General features: G+C 50.2%; 2 protein-coding genes across 2 annotated transcripts in view; one reads left to right on the top strand and one right to left on the bottom strand.

The window, feature by feature from the left end:
* Positions 1 to 20,303, bottom strand: part of LOC138663859 (zinc finger protein 182-like) — an 89,598-nt gene that overhangs the window by 20,515 nt on the left and 48,780 nt on the right. The gene's annotated exons all lie outside the window — the stretch shown is intronic.
* LOC138663862 (uncharacterized) lies at positions 1,617 to 6,342 on the top strand. Its single transcript, XM_069750218.1, has 4 exons — positions 1,617 to 1,809; positions 3,535 to 3,655; positions 3,779 to 3,889; positions 4,337 to 6,342. The coding sequence occupies exons 1-4, from the start codon at positions 1,651 to 1,653 to the stop codon at positions 5,983 to 5,985; spliced, it is 2,040 nt and encodes a 679-aa protein (XP_069606319.1). The 5' UTR covers positions 1,617 to 1,650; the 3' UTR covers positions 5,986 to 6,342.

The following is a 20,303-nucleotide window of genomic DNA, read 5'->3' as shown; positions in this document are numbered from 1 at the left end:
ATACTTGGCGACTGGTTACTACTGGTCTTCCAGGCTCTGCTTTTGTTGCCAGTACTGGTCAGCGGTGAGCAGACTTCTCTGGGACTAAGTCCTGCTTTTCCCCTTCTGAGCATGCCCAGGGTAAGACCTCTCATTGGAGGTCGGGGGTCACATGCTCAGATACTGCAGCAGCTGCCATTGGTCCTCTAGGAAGGTCCAGAAGTTGCTCAGGTACTGTAGCAGCTCCCATTGGTCCTCTAGGAAGGTCCTGAAGTTGCTGCAGCTATAAAAGGTTTGCTTGGCCACACAGCCATGCGCTAGTATCAAAGCAATGTCTATGAGCTCAGCGCCAGTGTGCTCATGTCTGGATGCGTTTAGGGTTTGGCTTAATTAACCCCTAGAATACCGGCACCTCCGGTGAAGAGTTTGTATGAGTGTATTCAGGGCCTTGGCTGAAATAAGCCGCTAGAATACCGGCACCTCCGGTGAGGAGTTGTTTGTCTGTTTTCTCTGACTGCATGACCACAGTTTGCTCTGGTTGGTAGCTGTGTACCTCTGTGAGGTTAACAGGGCACAGCATCTTGTTCCTAGCGACTCTGTGGAGATAACAGAGTTTGCATATTCCGCCATATAGCGCCGCCATTTGCCAGCAGCAGGTTCCTCTCCTAGCGAACGTACCTAATAATACACACTCTGTGCGTTCCTCCAACCCTAACAACCAGTGCCTGCGCACTGCAGTACTTTACGCTGCCCTCAACAGGGCAAATCAGTATGCCTGCACAAAAGCCACAACAGAAGCAAGGAGGATGACGACATCGTATGAAGATGGGAGGAGCCGGACCGTGACGCCCATCGGACCCAAACCGCACCGGGACCGCCCCAGGGTGAATATAATCTAACTTGTTTTTCTTATCTTTTAGGTTACATCGGGGGGCTAATCTACAGCATTACAGAATGCTGTAGATAAGCCCCTGATGGCGGTGGCAGCAGTTTATAGGGCCAAAATTAGGTGACAGATTCCCTTTAAGAGTGGCCACAAAATACAGAGACTGGCAGGGGAACCCAAGAATTGGTGGCGCAAGACTTGTGGGGGATTTATTATTTTAATTTTTCCCTTTCGCCACGACAGCACCCCACTGGAGAGAGGGATCCGCCCCGCAGGAACAGGAAACCTACCGAGAAATAAAAGGGGGCGGTCCGCCTCTCCTCCTCAGTTTAGGTTTCCTGTTCCTGCGGGAACAATCCAGGAACGACAGGATCAACATACCTGGGCTAGCATGCCGCCTATACGGTGTCCGTGAGAACGGCAGGGGCTGCAGCTCAGAAGCAGCGTCGGGGGAGTTCCGCTAGACGGCTCCCTCCTCAGCTGGTGGATGGAGCAGACGGCCGGGTCCGGGGAGGGCCGCCCGGCGTTCTCTCCTGCGAGCGGCGCGGCCAGGAGCGGGTAAGAGAACCTCCATTGCGGTCCGGCGCTGAGTCCCGGACCGCGCATGCGCCGACCGCCGCAATACTGGCTACCCCGGAACTGAAGGAGTCACTTCCGGGGCGCCTAGGCCGGATCTGGGGCGGGGGAGCCAGCGGCAACCCGCGCATGCGCATTGCGCAGCGGGAGGAAAAAAAAAAAAAAAAAGGGCGCACTATTTAAAAACGCCCAGAAACAATAATGCGGCGATGCAGAAATGTCATCCCCAGGTGCCATGGACCCCACAGCTGGAGATCCAGGGCCCCCCACCAAAGATCACACCAAAGGATCCTCGGAGTCCGCTCGTAAGAGTGACGGTTCCAGAACAGGATCTCGGCCTTCTGATCCGGTACTATTCGCTTCACTGGGTGAGTGTTTAAACTCTGCCTATTAAGCTGACGCTGTCTCCCTATTTCTCTCTGTTTTCTCTCTCTCTCGCTACTTATTACGCCCAGTCTAAAAAGCGACAAAAAACGAAGCATAAGGAATGTGCCTTGTGTAGCCAGCCCCTTCCGGACTCATACCCCAAAAAACTGTGCAAAGACTGTTTTGAGGAAACAACTCAGGGAGCGACAGTGTCCGTTACGGACTTACGGGCCATTATTAGGGAGGAACTAAAAAATATGACCCAGGAAAAACCGCGTAAAGCTAAGTCCAAAACACCAACACTTATGTCAGACTCCGAAAGTGACCACAAGGTACTGTCAGAAGCCTCCCTATCGTCATCATCATCATCATCTTCCTCAGAAATCGAGGGTCGTTCATGTTTCCCCTTAGACAGTGTGGACAACTTGGTAAAATCAATCCGCAATACCATGGGGTGTGAGGAGGTAAAGGGTGCGCAAACCACGCAGGAAATTATGTTTGCGGGTTTGGCAGAGAGAAAGAGGAGATGTTTTCCGGTTATACCAGCGGTGAAAGCATTAATTAAAAGAGAGTGGGAGAAGCAGGATCAAAGAAGCTTTTTACCCTCCGCGTCTAAACGTAAATATCCGTTTAGTGATGAGGAGCTCCTTACATGGACCAAAGTCCCTAAGGTCGATGCAGCCGTAGCTTCTACCTCCAAACAATCCACTCTGCCTGTGGAGGATGCGGGACTTCTGGTCGATCCATTAGATCGCAAAGCTGAATCATCCCTTAAGCGATCTTGGGAGGCAGCTACAGGAATCTTTAAACCTGCAGTAGCCAGCACCTGCGCTGCCCGGTCAATGATCATTTGGATTGATCAGTTGGACCAGCAGATCGAAAATAAAGTCTCGAGAGAGAAACTTCGAGCAGCCATCCCCTTAATACGTGGAGCAGCAGCTTTTATGGCGGACGCATCTGCCGACTCTCTTCGGTTAGCAGCGAGATCCGCAGGTCTTGTGAACAATGCAAGACGCGCACTTTGGATGAAAAGTTGGAAGGGGGACGCGCAGTCTAAATCTAAAATATGCGCAATCCCATGTGAGGGTGAGTACCTCTTTGGTAAAACCTTAGATGAGATACTCAAAAAGGCAAAGGACAGGAAGAAAGCTTTCCCTGATTCCTCTATTCCCTTTTACAGGAGAGCCTTTAAGAGGAGACCGTGGACTGCTAAAGAGGACAGGCAAAGAGGTACCATGTTTAGAAGACCCAACCCCCCAAAAGACAATAAATTCTGAGGATATACCAGTAGGGGGCAGACTGAAGTTTTTCGCCACCCAATGGTACAAAATAACATCTAGCTCGTGGGTCTTAAACATCATCCGAGATGGAATTAAACTACAATTCTCTCGTGTTCCCCACGAGTCATATATTATAACATCCCTCAGCTCGCCCGCACAACAGCAGGCTCTAGAGCTAGAAATTCAAACCCTATTATCAAAGCGGGTTTTAGTCCAAGTTCCCGAGGGACAGGAAGGCAGAGGATTCTACTCTCCCTTATTCCTGATTTCTAAACCCGACGGTTCTTTCAGGACCATCATAAACCTTAAAAAGCTCAATTCATTTGTCAAAAACCATACATTTAAGATGGAATCCATTAGATCCACTATAAAACTCCTCTTTCCAAACTGTATGATGGGGGGCATTGATTTAAAAGATGCTTATTATCATCTCCCTATCCATGACAGATACCAAAAGTACCTCAGAGTAGCAGTGACAATCAACGGCGAGATTCATCATTTCCAGTATACAGCCATGCCCTTCGGCCTTTCAACAGCACCGAGGATCTTCACCAAGATAATGCTAGAGGTGATGGCCTACCTTCGCCAGAAAGAAACCTTAATTGTTCCATATCTGGATGACTTTTTGGTCATTGGAAATTCAGTTACTCAATGTGCTGATCGTTTGGCTCATGCAATTTCCTCTCTACAGGATCTAGGCTGGATAATCAATACCAACAAATCCAGACTCACTCCGCTATCCTGCCAGGCGTTCTTGGGGTTCCATCTAGACTCCATATCTCAAAAGTGTCTCCTGCCTCAGGTAAAAATACTACTGATCAAACACAAAGTCCTAGCGGCGATAAACAATCCACGTATATCCCTAAGACAAGCTATGTCCTTACTAGGATCTCTTATTTCTTGTATACCTGCGGTAAAATGGGCTCAACATCATACCCGTACACTGCAACAGCAGATTTTACAAGAAGATAGACGGTTATCTGGTCACCTAAATGTGAAAATAACCTTATCTCATGAAGTTTTAACTTCCTTAAAGTGGTGGCTGAATTCAGACCATTTAATGAGTGGTGTTCCATGGATAATAACGCCATCTCATACCATAACCACGGACGCCAGTCCTCATGGATGGGGCGCTCATATGGGGAATGATTTTTGCCAAGGGCTTTGGAACATGGAGGAAAGCTGCTACTCCTCTAATGTTAAAGAATTAAATGCAGTAAAATATGCCTTATGCCATTTTCTCCCACAGCTACGAGGGAAGGACGTCAGAATCCTTTCCGACAACACCACCACAGTGGCGTATCTAAACAGGCAAGGAGGCACGCGATCAGAGACTCTGATGTCTTCTGCTACAGAAATCCTGAATCTAGCAGAAAGTCACCTAACATCCCTTACTGCACTGCACATAAGAGGGGAAAACAACCAGCAGGCGGACTTCTTAAGTCGACACACCTTGAAACAAGGAGAGTGGTGCCTAAACCAGCAGATTTTTCGAGATATAGTATCCCTATGGGGTCAACCTCAAATAGATCTCTTCGCCACAAGGAGAAACAAAAAAGTCCGGAAATTTGCCTCCCTATCTCTAGCGGATCATCCGGACATTCTGGACGCTCTACAAGCCCCTTGGCAGTTCAGTCTAGCATATGCTTTTCCACCGATCATACTGCTGCCCCAAGTCATTCGCAAAATCAGAACCGAAGGAGCGAGGGTGATACTAATAGCTCCATTCTGGCCCAAGAGACCATGGTTCTCGTGGCTGCAAACCATGTCGATCTCAGATCCTTGGGTCCTCCCCTCAACACCCAGTCTTCTCTTCCAGGGTCCGTTTTTCCACCCTCAAGTGGACAGTCTACATCTCACGGCCTGGAATTTGAGAGGCAGATGCTAAAATCAAGGGGGTTCTTGGAGGGATTGATAAACACGCTCCTCCAGAGTAGAAAACCTTCCACTACAAAAATTTACACAAAAATATGGAAGAAATTCTTACAATTCCATACATCTTCAAACACGTCAGAAATTCCGATACAGTCTATCCTGGAATTTCTTCAAAAAGGGAGAGAACTAGGTTTAACTGCAAACACCTTAAAAGTTCATGTTTCAGCACTAGGAGCTCTCTATGGCCATAACATTGCGGGGAATAGATGGGTATCCCGATTTATTACAGCCTGTGAACGGATAAATCCAGTTAATATACCTAGAGTTCCTCCCTGGGATCTAAACTTAGTTTTACAAGCCCTAACAGACTCTCCATTCGAACCAATAGATTCAATACCAATCAAGATCCTATCACTAAAAACAGCCCTCTTGGTAGCACTGACTTCAGCTAGGAGAATCAGTGACATCCAAGCACTCTCTATAGATCCACCTTTCCTGCTAACTTTTCAGGATAAGTTGGTCCTTAAACCAGACCCTTCCTACCTTCCCAAAGTAGCTAAGACATTCCATAGGTCTCAGGAAATAATCTTGCCCACTTTCTTCAGTAATCCTTCCACTCCTGAAGAACAAAAGTACCACACTCTAGATGTTAAAAGAGTAGTGTTAAAGTACATTGAAAGAACCTGTAGCTGGCGACAGTGTAGGGCTCTGTTTATTTCCTTCCAGGGTCACAAGAAGGGTCATGGAATAACGAAAAGCACGTTATCCCGGTGGATCAGAGAGTCTATCAGACTGGCCTATTCCGCGAGTAAAGAAAACCCTCCGGAAGGCATAACAGCGCACTCTACCAGAGCTATGGCATCCACCTGGGCAGAAAGGGGAGAGGTCCCAATTGAGACTATATGTAAGGTGGCAACTTGGTCAAATCCCTCTACATTCTATAATCACTATAGGCTTGACCTATCGTCAACTTCTGACCTAGACTTTGGCAGGACTGTCCTCAGCACGGTGGTCCCCCCCTAGGTGATGGTCTCTGTAAGATCTCCAGTGGGGTGCTGTCGTGGCGAAAGGGAAAAAGCCGGATTACTCACCGGTAATACTCTTTTAGTGAGTCCACGACAGCACCCTCTTATATCCCTCCCTATATTAATATAGTACTTACTATTGAGTAAAATTCTTTTAATCATATATGAGCAAATAAGTTTGAAAATGAAATAAATTATATTTGCCTAATACTGGCGGTCCTCCGGGTACTCTGAAATCAAAACTGAGGAGGAGAGGCGGACCGCCCCCTTTTATTTCTCGGTAGGTTTCCTGTTCCTGCGGGGCGGATCCCTCTCTCCAGTGGGGTGCTGTCGTGGACTCACTAAAAGAGTATTACCGGTGAGTAAGCCGGCTTATTTAACAGTAGTCAGTTTTCTTTCAATCTATTAATATATCCTATATATTATAGGCCACACACAACAAGCAGTTTCTTCCTCGGAGTCGGCAGCTGAATAAGTTTCTCACAGAGACTTTTCTCACTTATTCTCATCTCATTTACCGACACTGGAATCGGCATTAGCAATACTACAGGAGATATTAATTACACGTGATATGAGAAATAACTACTTCATGATGAGGAAGACATCTTCATCTTCCACTATGGCTCTAGAAACATATCTGGCAAGAGTCCGTCACTGACTACAGGGGCGGGCTGGGGCGGGTGGCAGAAATGCATATGCCCCCCGGGCCGGTGTCTAAGCAACTGCACAGGGCCGCTAGCGCACCTGTAGTGCGCGGTGGTGTCATCCCGCGGCCAGCAGCCCTGACATGCAGGCTGCAGGGGTATGTGATGAGCAAGCTCCTATGCACCACTGCCACTCTGAGGGAGAGAGCCAGCAGCCAAGATGAAAGGTCAGCATACCGGCATACCGGCCTGTGTGTGCACGGAGCTCCGACTTTTCCTGCTCTTATCTGCTATCCCGGCAGAGAAGGAGAGACGGGGGAGGTGCCGGGCCCGGGACAGTGCAGAGCTGTGAGCAGGAGAAACTGAAGAGCTGCACATGGACATCAGCCGCCTCTGCACCACAGAGGAGAGTGTGTGATGTGTGTATGAGGTAACTGGTGTGTGTGATGTGTGTATGAGGTAACTGGTGTGTGATGTGTGTATGAGGTAACTGGTGTGTGTGTGTGATCTGCGTGCTTGTGTGTTTGAGGTAACTGGTGTGTGTATGAGGTAATTGGTGTGTGTGTGAGCTGCGTGCGTGTGTGTGTGAGCTGCGTGCGTGTGTGTGTGAGAGCTGCGTGCGTGTGTGTGAGAGCTGCGTGCGTGTGAGAGCTGCGTGCGTGTGTGTGTGAGAGCTGCGTGCGTGTGTGTGTGTGTGAGAGCTGCGTGCGTGTGTGTGTGTGAGAGCTGCGTGCGTGCGTGTGTGAGAGCTGCGTGCGTGTGTGTGAGAGCTGCGTGCGTGTGTGTGTGAGCTGCGTGCATGTGTGTGAGAGCTGCGTGCATGTGTGTGAGAGCTGCATGTGTGTGTCATTATACAGTGGGGCTGTGTGGGTATGTCATTATACAGTGGGGCTGTGCATGTGTGTGTGTGTGAGCTGCGTGCGTGTGTGTGTGAGCTGCGTGCGTGTGTGTGTGAGGTGTGTGTGTGAGCTGCGTGCGTGTGTGTGTGAGCTGCATGTGTGTGTCATTATACAGTGGGGCTGTGCGTGTGCCTGTCATTATACAGTGGGCTTGTGCGTGTGCCTGTCATTACACAGTGGGGCTGTGTGGGTATGTCATTATACAGTGGGGCTGTGTGCGTGTGTGTGCGTGTGTGTGTGAGCTGCGTGCGTGTGTGTGTGAGCTGCGTGCGTGTGTGTGAGCTGCGTGCGTGTGTGTGTGAGCTGCGTGCGTGTGTGTGTGAGCTGCGTGTGTGCGTGTGTGTGAGCTGCGTGCGTGCGTGTGTGTGAGCTGCGTGCGTGTGTGTGTGAGCTGCGTGCGTGTGTGTGTGAGCTGCGTGCGTGTGTGTGAGCTGCGTGCGTGTGTGAGCTGCGTGCGTGTGTGTGAGCTGCGTGCATGTGTGTGAGCTGCGTGCGTGTGTGTGTGTGTGTGTGTGTGAGCTGCGTGCGTGTGTGTGTGAGCTGCATGTGTGTGTCATTATACAGTGGGGTTGTGCGTGTGCCTGTCATACAGTGGGGCTGTGCGTGTGTGTGTGAGCTGCGTGCGTGTGTGAGCTGCGTGCGTGTGTGTGTGAGAGCTACGTGCGTGCGTGTGTGAGCTGCATGTGTGTGTCATTATACAGTGGGCTTGTGCGTGTGCCTGTCATTATACAGTGGGGCTGTGTGGGTATGTCATTATACAGTAGGGCTGTGCGTGTGTGTGTGAGCTGCATGTGTGTGTCATTATACAGTGGGGCTGTGCGTGTGCCTGTCATTATACAGTGGGCTTGTGCGTGTGCCTGTCATTACACAGTGGGGCTGTGTGGGTATGTCATTATACAGTGGGGCTGTGTGCGTGTGTGTGCGTGTGTGTGTGTGAGCTGCGTGCGTGTGTGTGTGAGCTGCGTGCGTGTGTGTGAGCTGCGTGCGTGTGTGTGTGAGCTGCGTGCGTGTGTGTGTGAGCTGCGTGCGTGTGTGTGAGCTGCGTGCGTGTGTGTGAGCTGCGTGCGTGTGTGTGAGAGCTGCGTGCGTGTGTGAGCTGCGTGCGTGTGTGAGCTGCGTGCATGTGTGTGTGATCTGCGTGCGTGTGTGTGAGCTGCGTGGTTGTGTGTGAGGTGCATGTGTGTGTGAGCTGCGTGCGTGTGTGTGTGAGCTGCGTGCTTGTGTGTGTGTGAGCTGCGTGCGTGTGTGTGTGTGAGCTGCGTGCTTGTGTGTGAGGTGCATGTGTGTGTGAGCTGCGTGCGTGTGTGAGCTGCGTGCATGTGTGTGAGCTGCGTGCGTGTGTGTGTGTGTGTGTGAGCTGCGTGCATGTGTGTGTGAGCTGCATGTGTGTGTCATTATTCAGTGGGGTTGTGCGTGTGCCTGTCATTATACAGTGGGGCTGTGCGTGTGTGTGTGAGCTGCGTGCATGTGTGTCTGAGCTGTGTGTGTGTGTGAGAGCTGCATGCGTGCGTGTGTGAGCTGCATGTGTGTGTCATTATACAGTGGGCTTGTGCGTGTGCCTGTCATTATACAGTGGGGCTGTGTGGGTATGTCATTATACAGTGGGGCTGTGCGTGTGTGTGTGTGAGCTGCGTGCGTGTGTGTGTGAGCTGCGTGCGTGTGTGTGTGAGCTGCGTGTGTGTGTGAGCTGCGTGTGTGTGAGCTGCGTGCGTGTGTGAGCTGCGTGTGTCTGAGCTGCGTGCGTGTGTGTGAGCTGCGTGCGTGTGTGAGCTGCGTGCGTGTGTGTGTGAGCTGCGTGCGTGTGTGTGAGCTGCGTGCGTGTGTGTGTGAGCTGCGTGCATGTGTGTGTGAGCTGCATGTGTGTCATTATACAGTGGGGCTGTGTGGGTATGTCATTATACAGTGGGGCTGTGCGTGTGTGTGTGAGCTGCGTGCGTGTGTGTGAGCTGCGTGCGTGTGTGTGTGAGCTGCGTGCGTGTGTGTGCTGCGTGCATGTGAGCTGCATGCATGTGTGTGTGAGCTGTGTGCGTGTGTGAGCTGCGTGCGTGTGTGTGTGAGAGAGCTGCGTGCGTGTGTGTGTGAGAGCTGCGTGCGTGTGTGTGTGAGCTGCATGTGTGTCATTATACAGTGGGCTTGTGCGTGTGCCTTTCATTATACAGTGGGGTTGTGTGGGTATGTCATTATACAGTGGGTCTGTGCGTGTGTGTGTGAGCTGCGTGCGTGTCATACAGTGGGGCCGTGCATGTGTGTGTGTCATACAGTGGAGCTGTACGTGTGTGTCACTATACAGTGGGGCTGTGTGGCTATATCATTATACAGTGGGGCTGTGCGTGTGTGTCATTATACAGTGGGGCTGTGGGTGTGTGTGTCATTATACAGTGGGGCTGTGGGTGTGTGTCATTATACAGTGGGGCTGTGCATGTGCCTGTCATTATACAGTGGGGCTGTGCGTGTGTGTGTCATTATACAGTGGGGCTGTGCATGTGCCTGTCATTATACAGTGGGGCTGTGCGTGTGTGTGTCATTATACAGTGGGGCTGTGCGTGTGTGTGTCATACAGTAGGGCTGTACGTGTGTGTCATTATACAGTGGGGCTGTGTGTGTGTGTCATTATACAGTGGGGCTGTGTGTGTGTGTCATTATACAGTGGGGCTGTGCATGTGTGTCATTATACAGTGGGGCTTTGCGTGTGTGTGTGTCATTATACAGTGGGGCTGTGCGTGTGTGTGTCATACAGTAGGGCTGTGCGTGTGTGTCATTATACAGTTGGGCTGTGTGTGTGTGTCATTATACAGTAGGGCTGTGCGTGTGTGTCATTATACAGTGGGGCTGTGTGTGTGTGTCATTATACAGTGGGGCTGTGCATTTGTGTCATTATACAGTGGGGCTGTGCGTGTGTCTGTCATTATACAGTGGGGCTGTGCGTGTGTGTGTGTCATTGGTGCATTCACTCTGTCATTCTTTGGACTGCAGACTTGTGCTTCTCACATTGCTGGCAGTGCTGTGGTCATTTGGCAGGTGTGTGGCTGTAAGTTTGTGATTTGCATACATGTGGTCACATGCCGACTAGACTTGCATGGCCTAATGCAACTGTATTGAACAAGGCCCAAAACAGTCTAGTCAAAATGTGGCTGGCAATATATATATCGCATGCTTGCAGTCACAAGACCACCTGTTGCCGGCACCAGAGAATCTTCACAGCGCACGATATGAGGATTCACACATAGTGTCTGTAGACACGTAGCATAAGTTCCGACAACCCCTTTAAGGATGAGCCGCTACTCATGGGCCACTGCTGTGTGCTTGCCCCCCAGGCCAAAATTTGCCAGTCAGCCCCTGACTGACTACATCACCACCGGCCGTCTCTAAGAATGTTTGCGTGTATGGAGCAGTCAGGAGAGAATGATCATTAGTAGGGTTGAGCGAAACGGGTCGTTCATTTTCATAAGTCGCCGACTTTTGGCAAAGTCGGGTTTCATGAAACCCGACCCGATCCCTGTGTGGGGTCGGCCATGCGGTCGGCGATCTTGGCGCCAAAGTCGCGTTTCGTATGACGTGTTTAGCGCCATTTTTTCAGCCAATGAAGGAGCGTGGGCAGAGTGAAGACATAGGTGTCAGGGGCGTGCACATCTATCGGCATTTTTTTTGCTTGTGCGCTGTAGCGATTTGAAATATGTAAACGCAGGAGAGAGAGAGAGAGAGAAATAAAACCCACTGACTTTGCATTGGGTTTCGTGTTTCGGTCGATCCCCGACTTTTTGCGATAATCGGCCGATTCCACTCGACTCGACTTTTGAGATAGTCGGGTTTTGCAAAACCCGACTCGACCCTAAAAAAGTAAAGGTCGCTCAACCCTAATCATTAGGCCAACAGTTATCTCGTGTGTGGGGCTAATAGTATTACACTGACAGGCAGGGATAATACCCCACACTACAGTAGAACGGTGCATCACCGGAGCAATTAGAGGCTTGTATGTTGTATGATCGCACTAATGAGGATTCTTGAAGGAAATTTAAAAAAAATGTTTTAAGTGAAGAAACTGTTGTGAATTCCGCTCTTGGGCTCCCTCCGGTGGTTGTAAGTGGCACTTTTGTGAGTTCTGCTCTTGGGCTCCCTCTTGTGGTTTCAAGTGGTATGGCTGCTCCTTGGAGTTAGCTGTCATCAGCTGCCTCCACTTATCGTCTCTTCTGCTCGGCTATTTAGGCCTGGCTGTTCCTTCAGCCAGTGCCACTTGTAAATGGTTCCTGGTTGGATTCACATCTCTTTGGATTTCCCTGTTATCCTGACCAGTTCAGCAAAGCTAAGTTTTTGCTTGCGCTTTTCTGTTCACAGATTGTGGACTTATCCGTTCAGTGCTTTCTATGTTTGTCCAGCGTTATCAGTATGAATTAATTCTGTCTTGCTGGAAGCTCTGGGAAGCAGATTTACCCTCCACACCTTTAGTCAGGTGTGGAGATTTTTTTTTAAACTCTGCGTGGATTTTTGTAGTGTTTTATACTGACCGCACAGTATTCCATCCTGTCCTATCTATCAAGCTAGACTGGCCTCCTGTGCTCATCCTGGTTTCATTCTGTGTATGTCTTTTTCCTCTCCACTCACAGTCATTATTTGTGGGGGGCTAATCTATCCTTTGGGGATTTTCTCTGAGGCAAGATAGTTTTCCTGCTTCTGTCTTTAGGGGTAGTTAGCTCTTAGGCTGTGACGAGATGCCTAGGGAGAGTTAGGAGCATTCCACGGCTACTTCTAGTGTTGTGTTGAGCTTAGGGACTGCGGTCAGTACAGTTACCACTTCCTTCAGAGCTCGTTCCATGTTGCTCTTAGACCACCGTATCATAACAAGAAACTATCTTAAATTTTAGCAAAACAGAAAGAAAACATTCCCCAATCTTCATTGAAGATAGAGAGAAGAAATCTTCTATATCTGAGGTAACCAAAACACGGGTATTACATACCTGGTAATGTGTTTTTTCATGAGACATGACGGCACCACGAGAGAGGGGATCCGCCCATCAAGGACAGGAAACCTTCAAGATAAAAGGGGCGGCTCCTCTCTCCACATCAGTTGTTTTACAGAGTACGAGAGGAACTGCGCTGGTTAGTGTACACATAAATAATACATCCTATATGGTTCTATTCACCGATACCCCAGGGAGTGTATAATACAAATAATGCTAATAATGCACCCAACTAATGACGTGATCAAAAGGGTGGGAATATAAGGGTGCCGTCATGTCTCATGAAAAAACACATTACCAGGTATGTAATACCCGTGTTTTTCCATCATACATGACGGCACCACGAGAGAGTTACAGAGATTTGTATTCTCTTCTAGGGAGGGATCACTGCTTGTAACACTCTTCTCCCAAAAGTGAGATCAGAGGTAGCAGATAGGTCTAGCCTATAATGTTTAAAAAATGTAGACGGAGAGGACCAAGTGGCCGCCTTACAGATTTGGTCGATGGTAGCATCTGCTCTCTCCGCCCACGACGTCGCCATGGCCCTCGTGGAGTGGGCTTTCAGACCCTGTGGAACAACCCTGCCTGCACTACTATATGCTAGAATAATGGCCTCTCTCACCCATCTAGCTATAGTCTGTTTTGAGGCTTTAAGGCCCTTCCTTGACCCCTGGAATGAAACAAATAAAGCCCTCTGTTTCCTCCAGGATTTAGTCACCTCTAGATACTGTAGGATACATCTCCTAACGTCTAGGCAATGGAGTCTCTCCTCTTTTTTGTTACTGGGATTGGGACAGAAAGAGGGTAGGGTTATATCCTGAGCTCTATGGAATCTCGATACCACTTTGGGGAGATATGCCGGATCTAATTTTAATACAACCCTATCGTCCATAATTTGTGTGTAAGGGGGGTCAGCTGACAACGCGTGTAAATCCCCCACCCTACGGGCCGACGTAAGTGCCACTAACAAAGCTGTTTTTAATGTTAGTATTTTATCAGAAGTTGTATTTAACGGCTCAAAGGGGCTTTCCGTCAGGGCAGTTAACACTAGATTTAGATCCCATGGTGGAGGAGTAGGAGATGGGACAGAGTCAGCTCTACTACAGGCTCGGATAAATCTCACCACCCACCTATTACTTGCCAGGTCACAGTTGAATAGGGCTGCTAAGGCTGAAATGTGTACTTTGAGGGTACTAACAGCTAACCCCAGATCTAAGCCCTTCTGCAGGAACTCCAGTATTGCCCCTATCGGGACCTCCCCTTCCCGTACTGGCCCTGAGCTGGACAGGAATTTCTTCCATATCCTCCCATAGATCTTGGTCGTTACTGGTTTTCTGCTGCTGAGCAAGGTGGATATTAACCCAGCTGAGAACCCTTCTTTCTCTAGTAACGACCACTCAAATGCCAGGCTGTCAAATGAAGCCCGGAGTTCTGCGGGTGGTTGAAGGGACCCTGAGTTAGAAGGTCCTGGTCTTCCGGGAGAACCCACGGGTCCGTCACTGACATCACTCTCAGCCAGTAGAACCACGGTCTTTTCGGCCAGAAGGGCGCTATCACGATCACTCTGGCCTTGTCTTCCCTGATCTTCCTCAGAACCACTGGGATTAGACATATCGGTGGGAAGGCATACAGGAGTCCAGATGTCCATTTTATGCTGAAGGCGTCTACTGCCAACGGCCTGTCTGTAGGGTTCAGGGAGCAGAATTTTTGGACTTTCTTGTTGACTTTTGAGGCAAAGAGGTCCACCCTGGGTTTTCCCCACATGTGCACTATCCGTTGAAAAACGGACTTTTTTAGGGACCATTCCCCTTGCCTCAAGTGGTTCCTGCTTAGAAAGTCTGCCTTTATGTTGTCCACACCTCGGATATGCAGGGCCGATAATGACAGGAAGTGCTTTTCGGCTAGAGACATGAGTCTTGTGGTTATGTGCATCAGTGCCCGAGAGCGGGTGCCTCCCTGGTGGTTCACGTATGCGACCGCTGTTCGGTTGTCCGATAGGACTCTCACATGATGCCCTGCCAAGTGTGGAAGTAATCTCTCTAGCGCCCTTTCTATTGCTAGGAGCTCCCACTCGTTTGAGGATAGATCTTTCTCCTCTTGAGCCCAGGGGTCTTGGACCCATAGTGTGTCTGAGTGAGCTCCCCATCCCCATGGACTGGCGTCCGTTGTGATTACCATGGAGGCTGTGAATGTCCAGGGAACTCCTCTGGGGGATGACTCTATCTGTAACCACCATCTGAGAGATTGGAGCACAGAGAGTGGGAGAGTGAGCTTCTGCTCTAACTGTCCCTGAAGTTCTCGGTCGTTCTGCAGCACACACCATTGCAGTTCTCTTGCATGGAACTGGGCCCATTTTACTGCCGGTATGCAGGAGGTTAGGGACCCTAACACCGACATGGCCCTTCTCAAGGTCATTTCCGGCTTTTTTAATGTGGCCATAATCATCTCTTTGATTTTTTCCTCTTTTTCTTCTGGGAGGCGGCACTCCTGTGTCACGGAGTCCACCGTTATCCCCAGGAAATTCTGGACCATTGCCGGCTCTAACTTGGACTTCTTGAGATTTAGTTGCCATCCCAGTGTCTGAAGAGTGTCCATCACTATCCTGACCTGCTCCTGACAGTGAGAAAAGTTTTTCCCCACTATCAGGAAGTCGTCCAAGTAGGGAATTATTAGAGTGTCTTTTTCCCTGAGATGTGCTGTGACCTCTGCAATCAGCTTCGTAAATACGCGTGGGGCGGTTGCTATCCCAAAGGGCAGAGCCCTGTACTGGAAGTGACGCAGCTGGGACCCCATCTGAACTGCCACTCTGAGGAACTGACGATCTTGCTGTCTGATTGGGACGTGATAATAAGCGTCCTTGAGGTCGAGGACGGACATGTAGCACTGGGGATAGAGAAGTTTCACCGCAGATTTTATGGTCTCCATCTTGAACGATGGTATTACAAGAAATTTGTTGAGGCCTTTTAGATTTATAATTGTCCTCCAAGAGTTGTCCGGTTTTTTTATGAGAAAAAGAGGGGAATAAAATCCTTCCCTCCTTTCGTCTATAGGAACTTCTTCCAAGACGTGCTTGTCTAGGAGTGATGTTACTTCCCCCTCCAGACTGTCTTGCTTCTCTTGGGAGGACTGTACTGGGGTCTGCATATACCTTCTTGGAGGCCAGTGGTGAAATTTTAGCTTTAGGCCTGATCCTACGATCTGCCGGATCCATATGCTGGAGGAGATCCTCTCCCAGGCTGGAAGGAAGTGAGAGAGCCTCCCTCCCACCTGAGAAGGACCGTCACTGGGAGGGTTTTTTGGTGTCTCTGGGGGACTTGCCGAAGTAGAAGCCCTTTCCTCCCCTGGGTCGCTTGTCCAGGTTGCTCCTGTCCCGGTCTCTGTATTGCTGCCTTCGGAACTTTTGGCCTCTCCGAAAGGTGCGACGAAAGGGCTGAAACGGCTGTCTTGGGAAGTTCTTCTTTTTATCACCGGCCTTCTCCAGTACCTCATCTAATGCCGGTCCGAACAGGAAGTTTCCCTCACAAGGCAAAGAACAAAGCTTCATTTTGGCCTGAGTGTCCCCTGGCCAGCATTTGAGCCATACGGCACGGCGTCCAGTGTTAGCTAATGCTGCTGATTTTGCTGCCAGCCTAGCAGAGTCTGCTGATGCTTCAGCCAGAAACATAGCCGCTGCCCTCATAGTTGGAAGTGACTCTAGAATAGCTTCCCTGGGAGCTTTTTGCTCCACCTGTTCCTCCAGGTTGTCTATCCAGATCTTAAGGGATCTGGCGACACAAGTGGCCGCGATAGCTGGCCTTAGTGCTCCCGCTGAGGCTTCCCAAGCTGTCTTCAGGGAACTGTCCACCCTCCTGTCCAGAGGTTCTTTTAAAGAACCTAGGTCCTCGAACGGCAGGGAGGACTTCCTGGCCACTTTTGAGACCGCCACATCGATTTTTGGGGCTCTGTCCCAAGATGAGGATGCTTCCTCTTCAAAGGGATACCGTCTTTTAAGGGAGGTAGTTATCTGGGACCTCTTTTCCGGCCTTTGCCATTCCCTTTTGATTAGTTCTTGAATTTGATCATTAACAGGGAATGATCTCCGTTTCTTCTTTTGTAGGCCACTGAACATGAGTTCCTGGGCTGTCTTTTTGGCCTTCTCCTCTACCAGCCCCATGGTAGAGCGAACAGCTTTAATAAGTTTATCTGTAGCCTCTGCCGGAAAGGTGTCTTCCTCCTCAGAGCTACTATCAGAACAGCAGGCCGTGTCAGAATCCTGCTCTGACCCCGAGGAATCCCTTTGGGATGCTATAGAGGGGCTGGATCTGTCCCTAGATCTGGCATCTGTGTCAGGTGTCTGTAATGCTCTTACGGATTTGGAGACTTCGGACTGGATCAGAGATCTTAAGCTGTCCGTAAAGGAGGGTGTTTCCTCCGCCACAGTCTGGTTAATACAGTCCTGACACAGTTTTTTACCCCAAGATGATATTAAGGGCTTTTTACATAAGGGACATTCTCTATTTTTAGTCTTCGTTTTATATTTTTTGGTGACCTCCTATACTCCACCCCGCAATGTATGTAAGAAAAGAGGGGAGAGACGGAGATAAGAGAAGAGAAAAGAACAGGCATTAGCGTACTGGACTTTCTCGTAGTTCACTCACCACTCGGACGTTTTCAAAGTACGGGTACCGGATCCGGAGGTTGGCTGGTCTTCTCCGTGTCTCCCAATGAGACTAGGGACCCCTCCTTGGTATGCCGTATACTGTCCGAGCGGCTTCTGCTGCTGCCATGGCGGGTCTGGCTCTTTTCGCTTGAGCGAGACCGCCTCTCCTGCACCTCCTGCTGTGGCATCACATGCTCTGGCGAGAAACTCTCCATTATACGCACCCGCACGCAACAAGAGTAGTCACCTTCAACCTGCCTGGTTTAGTGACACAGGGCAGCGCAGCTGGCTTGTTTAAATAGATTCACTCTTCTTTTTTTTTTTTTTAATGAATCACCTGGTTGATCCTGCTACCATTGGTCGCTTCATTAATCATGAATGATTACCTGGCTGATCGTGCCTGCACCACTTCCGGTGCACGTGAAACAATCAACTACCTGGTTGATCCTACGCCTGTCAGCTGTCAGCGCGACCCTGCGCTATATGCATATGTCCAAGCGCGCACCTGGCAACCACATCCGGTGCGCGCTTTAATATCCACCATTTACCTGGTTGTTCCTGCCTCTGTCTGAGCAGTTCGCGCGCATCCGGACCTTACTTCCGGTGCGCGCTTTCATATCCCCCATTTACCTGGTTGATCCTGCCTGGCAGAGCAGCGCGCGCGCACCCGGCCTCACTACCGATGCGCGCCGCTGTATTATGCTCCAGGCGCGCATCCGGTCACCACTTCCGGTGCGCGCCGCCTTTTTGGGTCCCCCCGGCGCCATGCTCCTGCACGAGGGTTCCCGCTGCCGCCGGCTTCAGCGCCTGTGCGCGCTTTACCTCCAGGCGCGCACCCGGCTCTGCCTGCGGTGCGTGCCGAAGAATCTGTCCCCCCCCTGCTGCGCCCATACCTCCCCGGATACCTGGTGTCAGCTGGAGGGACTTCCGGGAGTATCCACGCCACAACGTCAGGCAGCGCCTCTTCACTCACAAGACTCTGCTTCAAACCTCTGCCTCAGGTACCGTCAAGGAGGAGGGGGAAGGGGGGAAACCTGCACTCGACAGGGAGGGCACCAAACCTCCGAGGAGCTTACCTCGCCCGGGCACCGATGTGCCTCACGGGCTGCATGGCCACCTTTGGTCAACAGGGGGGGCACCATAAAGTGACCCCCGTGGACAGGCAGGATTTCTGCTCGACAGGGGGGGGAACGCGCCTGCGGCCCCCGTGGAGTATCTTCACCCGGGCGTTCGCCTCGCGGGCTGTGGCCATGCTTCGCTCAGGGGGGGCATGATATACATTGACCCCCGAGGCGACTACGGGTACCTGGTGACGGGTGCAGCAGACAGCGCCTGCCCAAATCCACCCGACCCAGGCCCCGGCATCCTCTTCTGTCTTCAGACGACTTCCATCTTGAGGGTTCCCCGTCAAGGACAGGAAACCAACTGATGTGGAGAGAAGAGCCGCCCATTTTATCTTGAAGGTTTCCTGTCCTTGATGGGCGGATACCCTCTCTCGTGGTGCCGTCATGTATGATGGAAAAAGACAGCATCCATTATTTTACCTGATGCAGAAAGAGATAAGATATAGAGCCTCCTCCATCTTGTCTGACAGGAAAAATAAATATCTGTACTGTGTTTTCTAGACTGAAGAGAGGGTAAAGGCACAGTCACATTTAGCGAAGCTGCAGCGATCTAGACAACGATGCCGATCGCTGCAGCGTCGCTGTTTGGTCGCTGGAGAGCTGTCACACAGACAGCTCTCCAGCGACCAACGTCCCCGGGTAACCAGGGTAAACATCGGGTTACTAAGCGCAGGGCCGCGCTTAGTAACCCGATGTTTACCCTGGTTACCATTGTAAATGTAAAAAAAAACAAACACTACATACTTACATTCCGGTGTCTGGTCACGTCCCTCGCCTTCAGCTTCCCGCACTGACTGTAAGCGCCGGCCATAAAGCACAGCGGTGACGTTACCGCTGTGCTCTGCTTTACGGCCGGCCGGCACTCACAGTCAGTGCGGGAAGCTGAAGGCGAGGGACGTGACCAGACACCGGAATGTAAGTATGTAGTGTTTGTTTTTTCACATTTACAATGGTAAACAGGGTAAACATCGGGTTACTAAGCGCGGCCCTGCGCTTAGTAACCCGATGTTTACCCTGGTTACCAGTGAAGACATCGCTGAATCGGCGGCACACACGCCGATCCAGCGATGTCAGCGGGTGATCCAGCGACGAAATAAAGTCCTGGACGTTCCCGAGCGACCAACGATCTCCCAGCAGGGGCCTGATCGTTGGTCGCTGTCACACAACGATTTAGTTAACGATATCGTTGCTACGTCACAAAAAGCAACAATATCATTAACGATATCGTTATGTGTGACGGTACCTAAACAAATAGCCGCTTTCCAGACTCCTCCGGTCTCTTCATCAGTCTTATTATATTTGTTACCAGTTTTTCTGTCAGCCATTAAAAATTACCAATCACTGAGGACCTGGGCCGGACTGGGACATAAAAGCAGCCCTGGCACACAGAATATACCAGCCCATATGCAATAAGTGGACTCACTCAAAACGTACATCAACGACAGGTCACGCCGACTTTAGCTTTACTTGTTACACCACTCGCTTGAATATGTTGGACAACCACTTTGAATACGTAAGCTGCAGTGACCATATAGTGACTAGACATTACACATACGGCACTGATGAGACAAAAATCACAGGCAGAATATAGTACATAATAATGCTCTCCTGACATGTCTGATTTACTAAGTACTGGTGTTCACTGTCTGTCTGAGACTGTCTGTCTCTATAAGGAGGTGTCTCTAAAAGGATACAGCAGAAATATGCCAGAAGTGAACAAAAGGTACGCTTAAAAAGGTACGCTTAACCACGGTTATTAAATATACTACATTTCTTTCTCTTTTCCTCCACACTTACACTCATCATGCTGACATACATTCTAACAGTTTTGGCTCCATTACTCCTCACTCTCCTTCTCCATCCCCAAACCCAAGCACCCTCTAACCAAGTAATAATCTCTCCTTCCCTCTTGCCTCCCCACCTGACCTCCTCCGCTGACCTGCTCTTCAACCTCAGATCTCCCCTAATAAAACACAAAACAAGCCGCCCACTCTCCTTCTCCCACCTGCTCTGTCTCTCTGTGCTTCTCCTCACTGCTGGCGACATATCTCCCAA

This window comes from Ranitomeya imitator, chromosome 2 (assembly GCF_032444005.1).
Source record: "Ranitomeya imitator isolate aRanImi1 chromosome 2, aRanImi1.pri, whole genome shotgun sequence".
Lineage (NCBI taxonomy): Eukaryota > Metazoa > Chordata > Amphibia > Anura > Dendrobatidae > Ranitomeya > Ranitomeya imitator.
Note: the sequence above shows the minus strand (reverse complement) of the source record. Positions and strands in the feature narration are given on the sequence as shown.

Excerpts from the sequence above, each read along its gene's own strand:
- LOC138663862 (XM_069750218.1), top strand. The coding sequence starts at position 1,651 with ATGCAGAAATGTCATCCCCAGGTGCCATGGACCCCACAGCTGGAGATC. Across the intron at positions 1,810-3,534 it reads GGTACTATTCGCTTCACTGG|ATACCAAAAGTACCTCAGAG; the intron begins GTGAGTGTTTAA and ends TATCCATGACAG. Across the intron at positions 3,890-4,336 it reads AAAAGTGTCTCCTGCCTCAG|CTACGAGGGAAGGACGTCAG; the intron begins GTAAAAATACTA and ends TTTCTCCCACAG.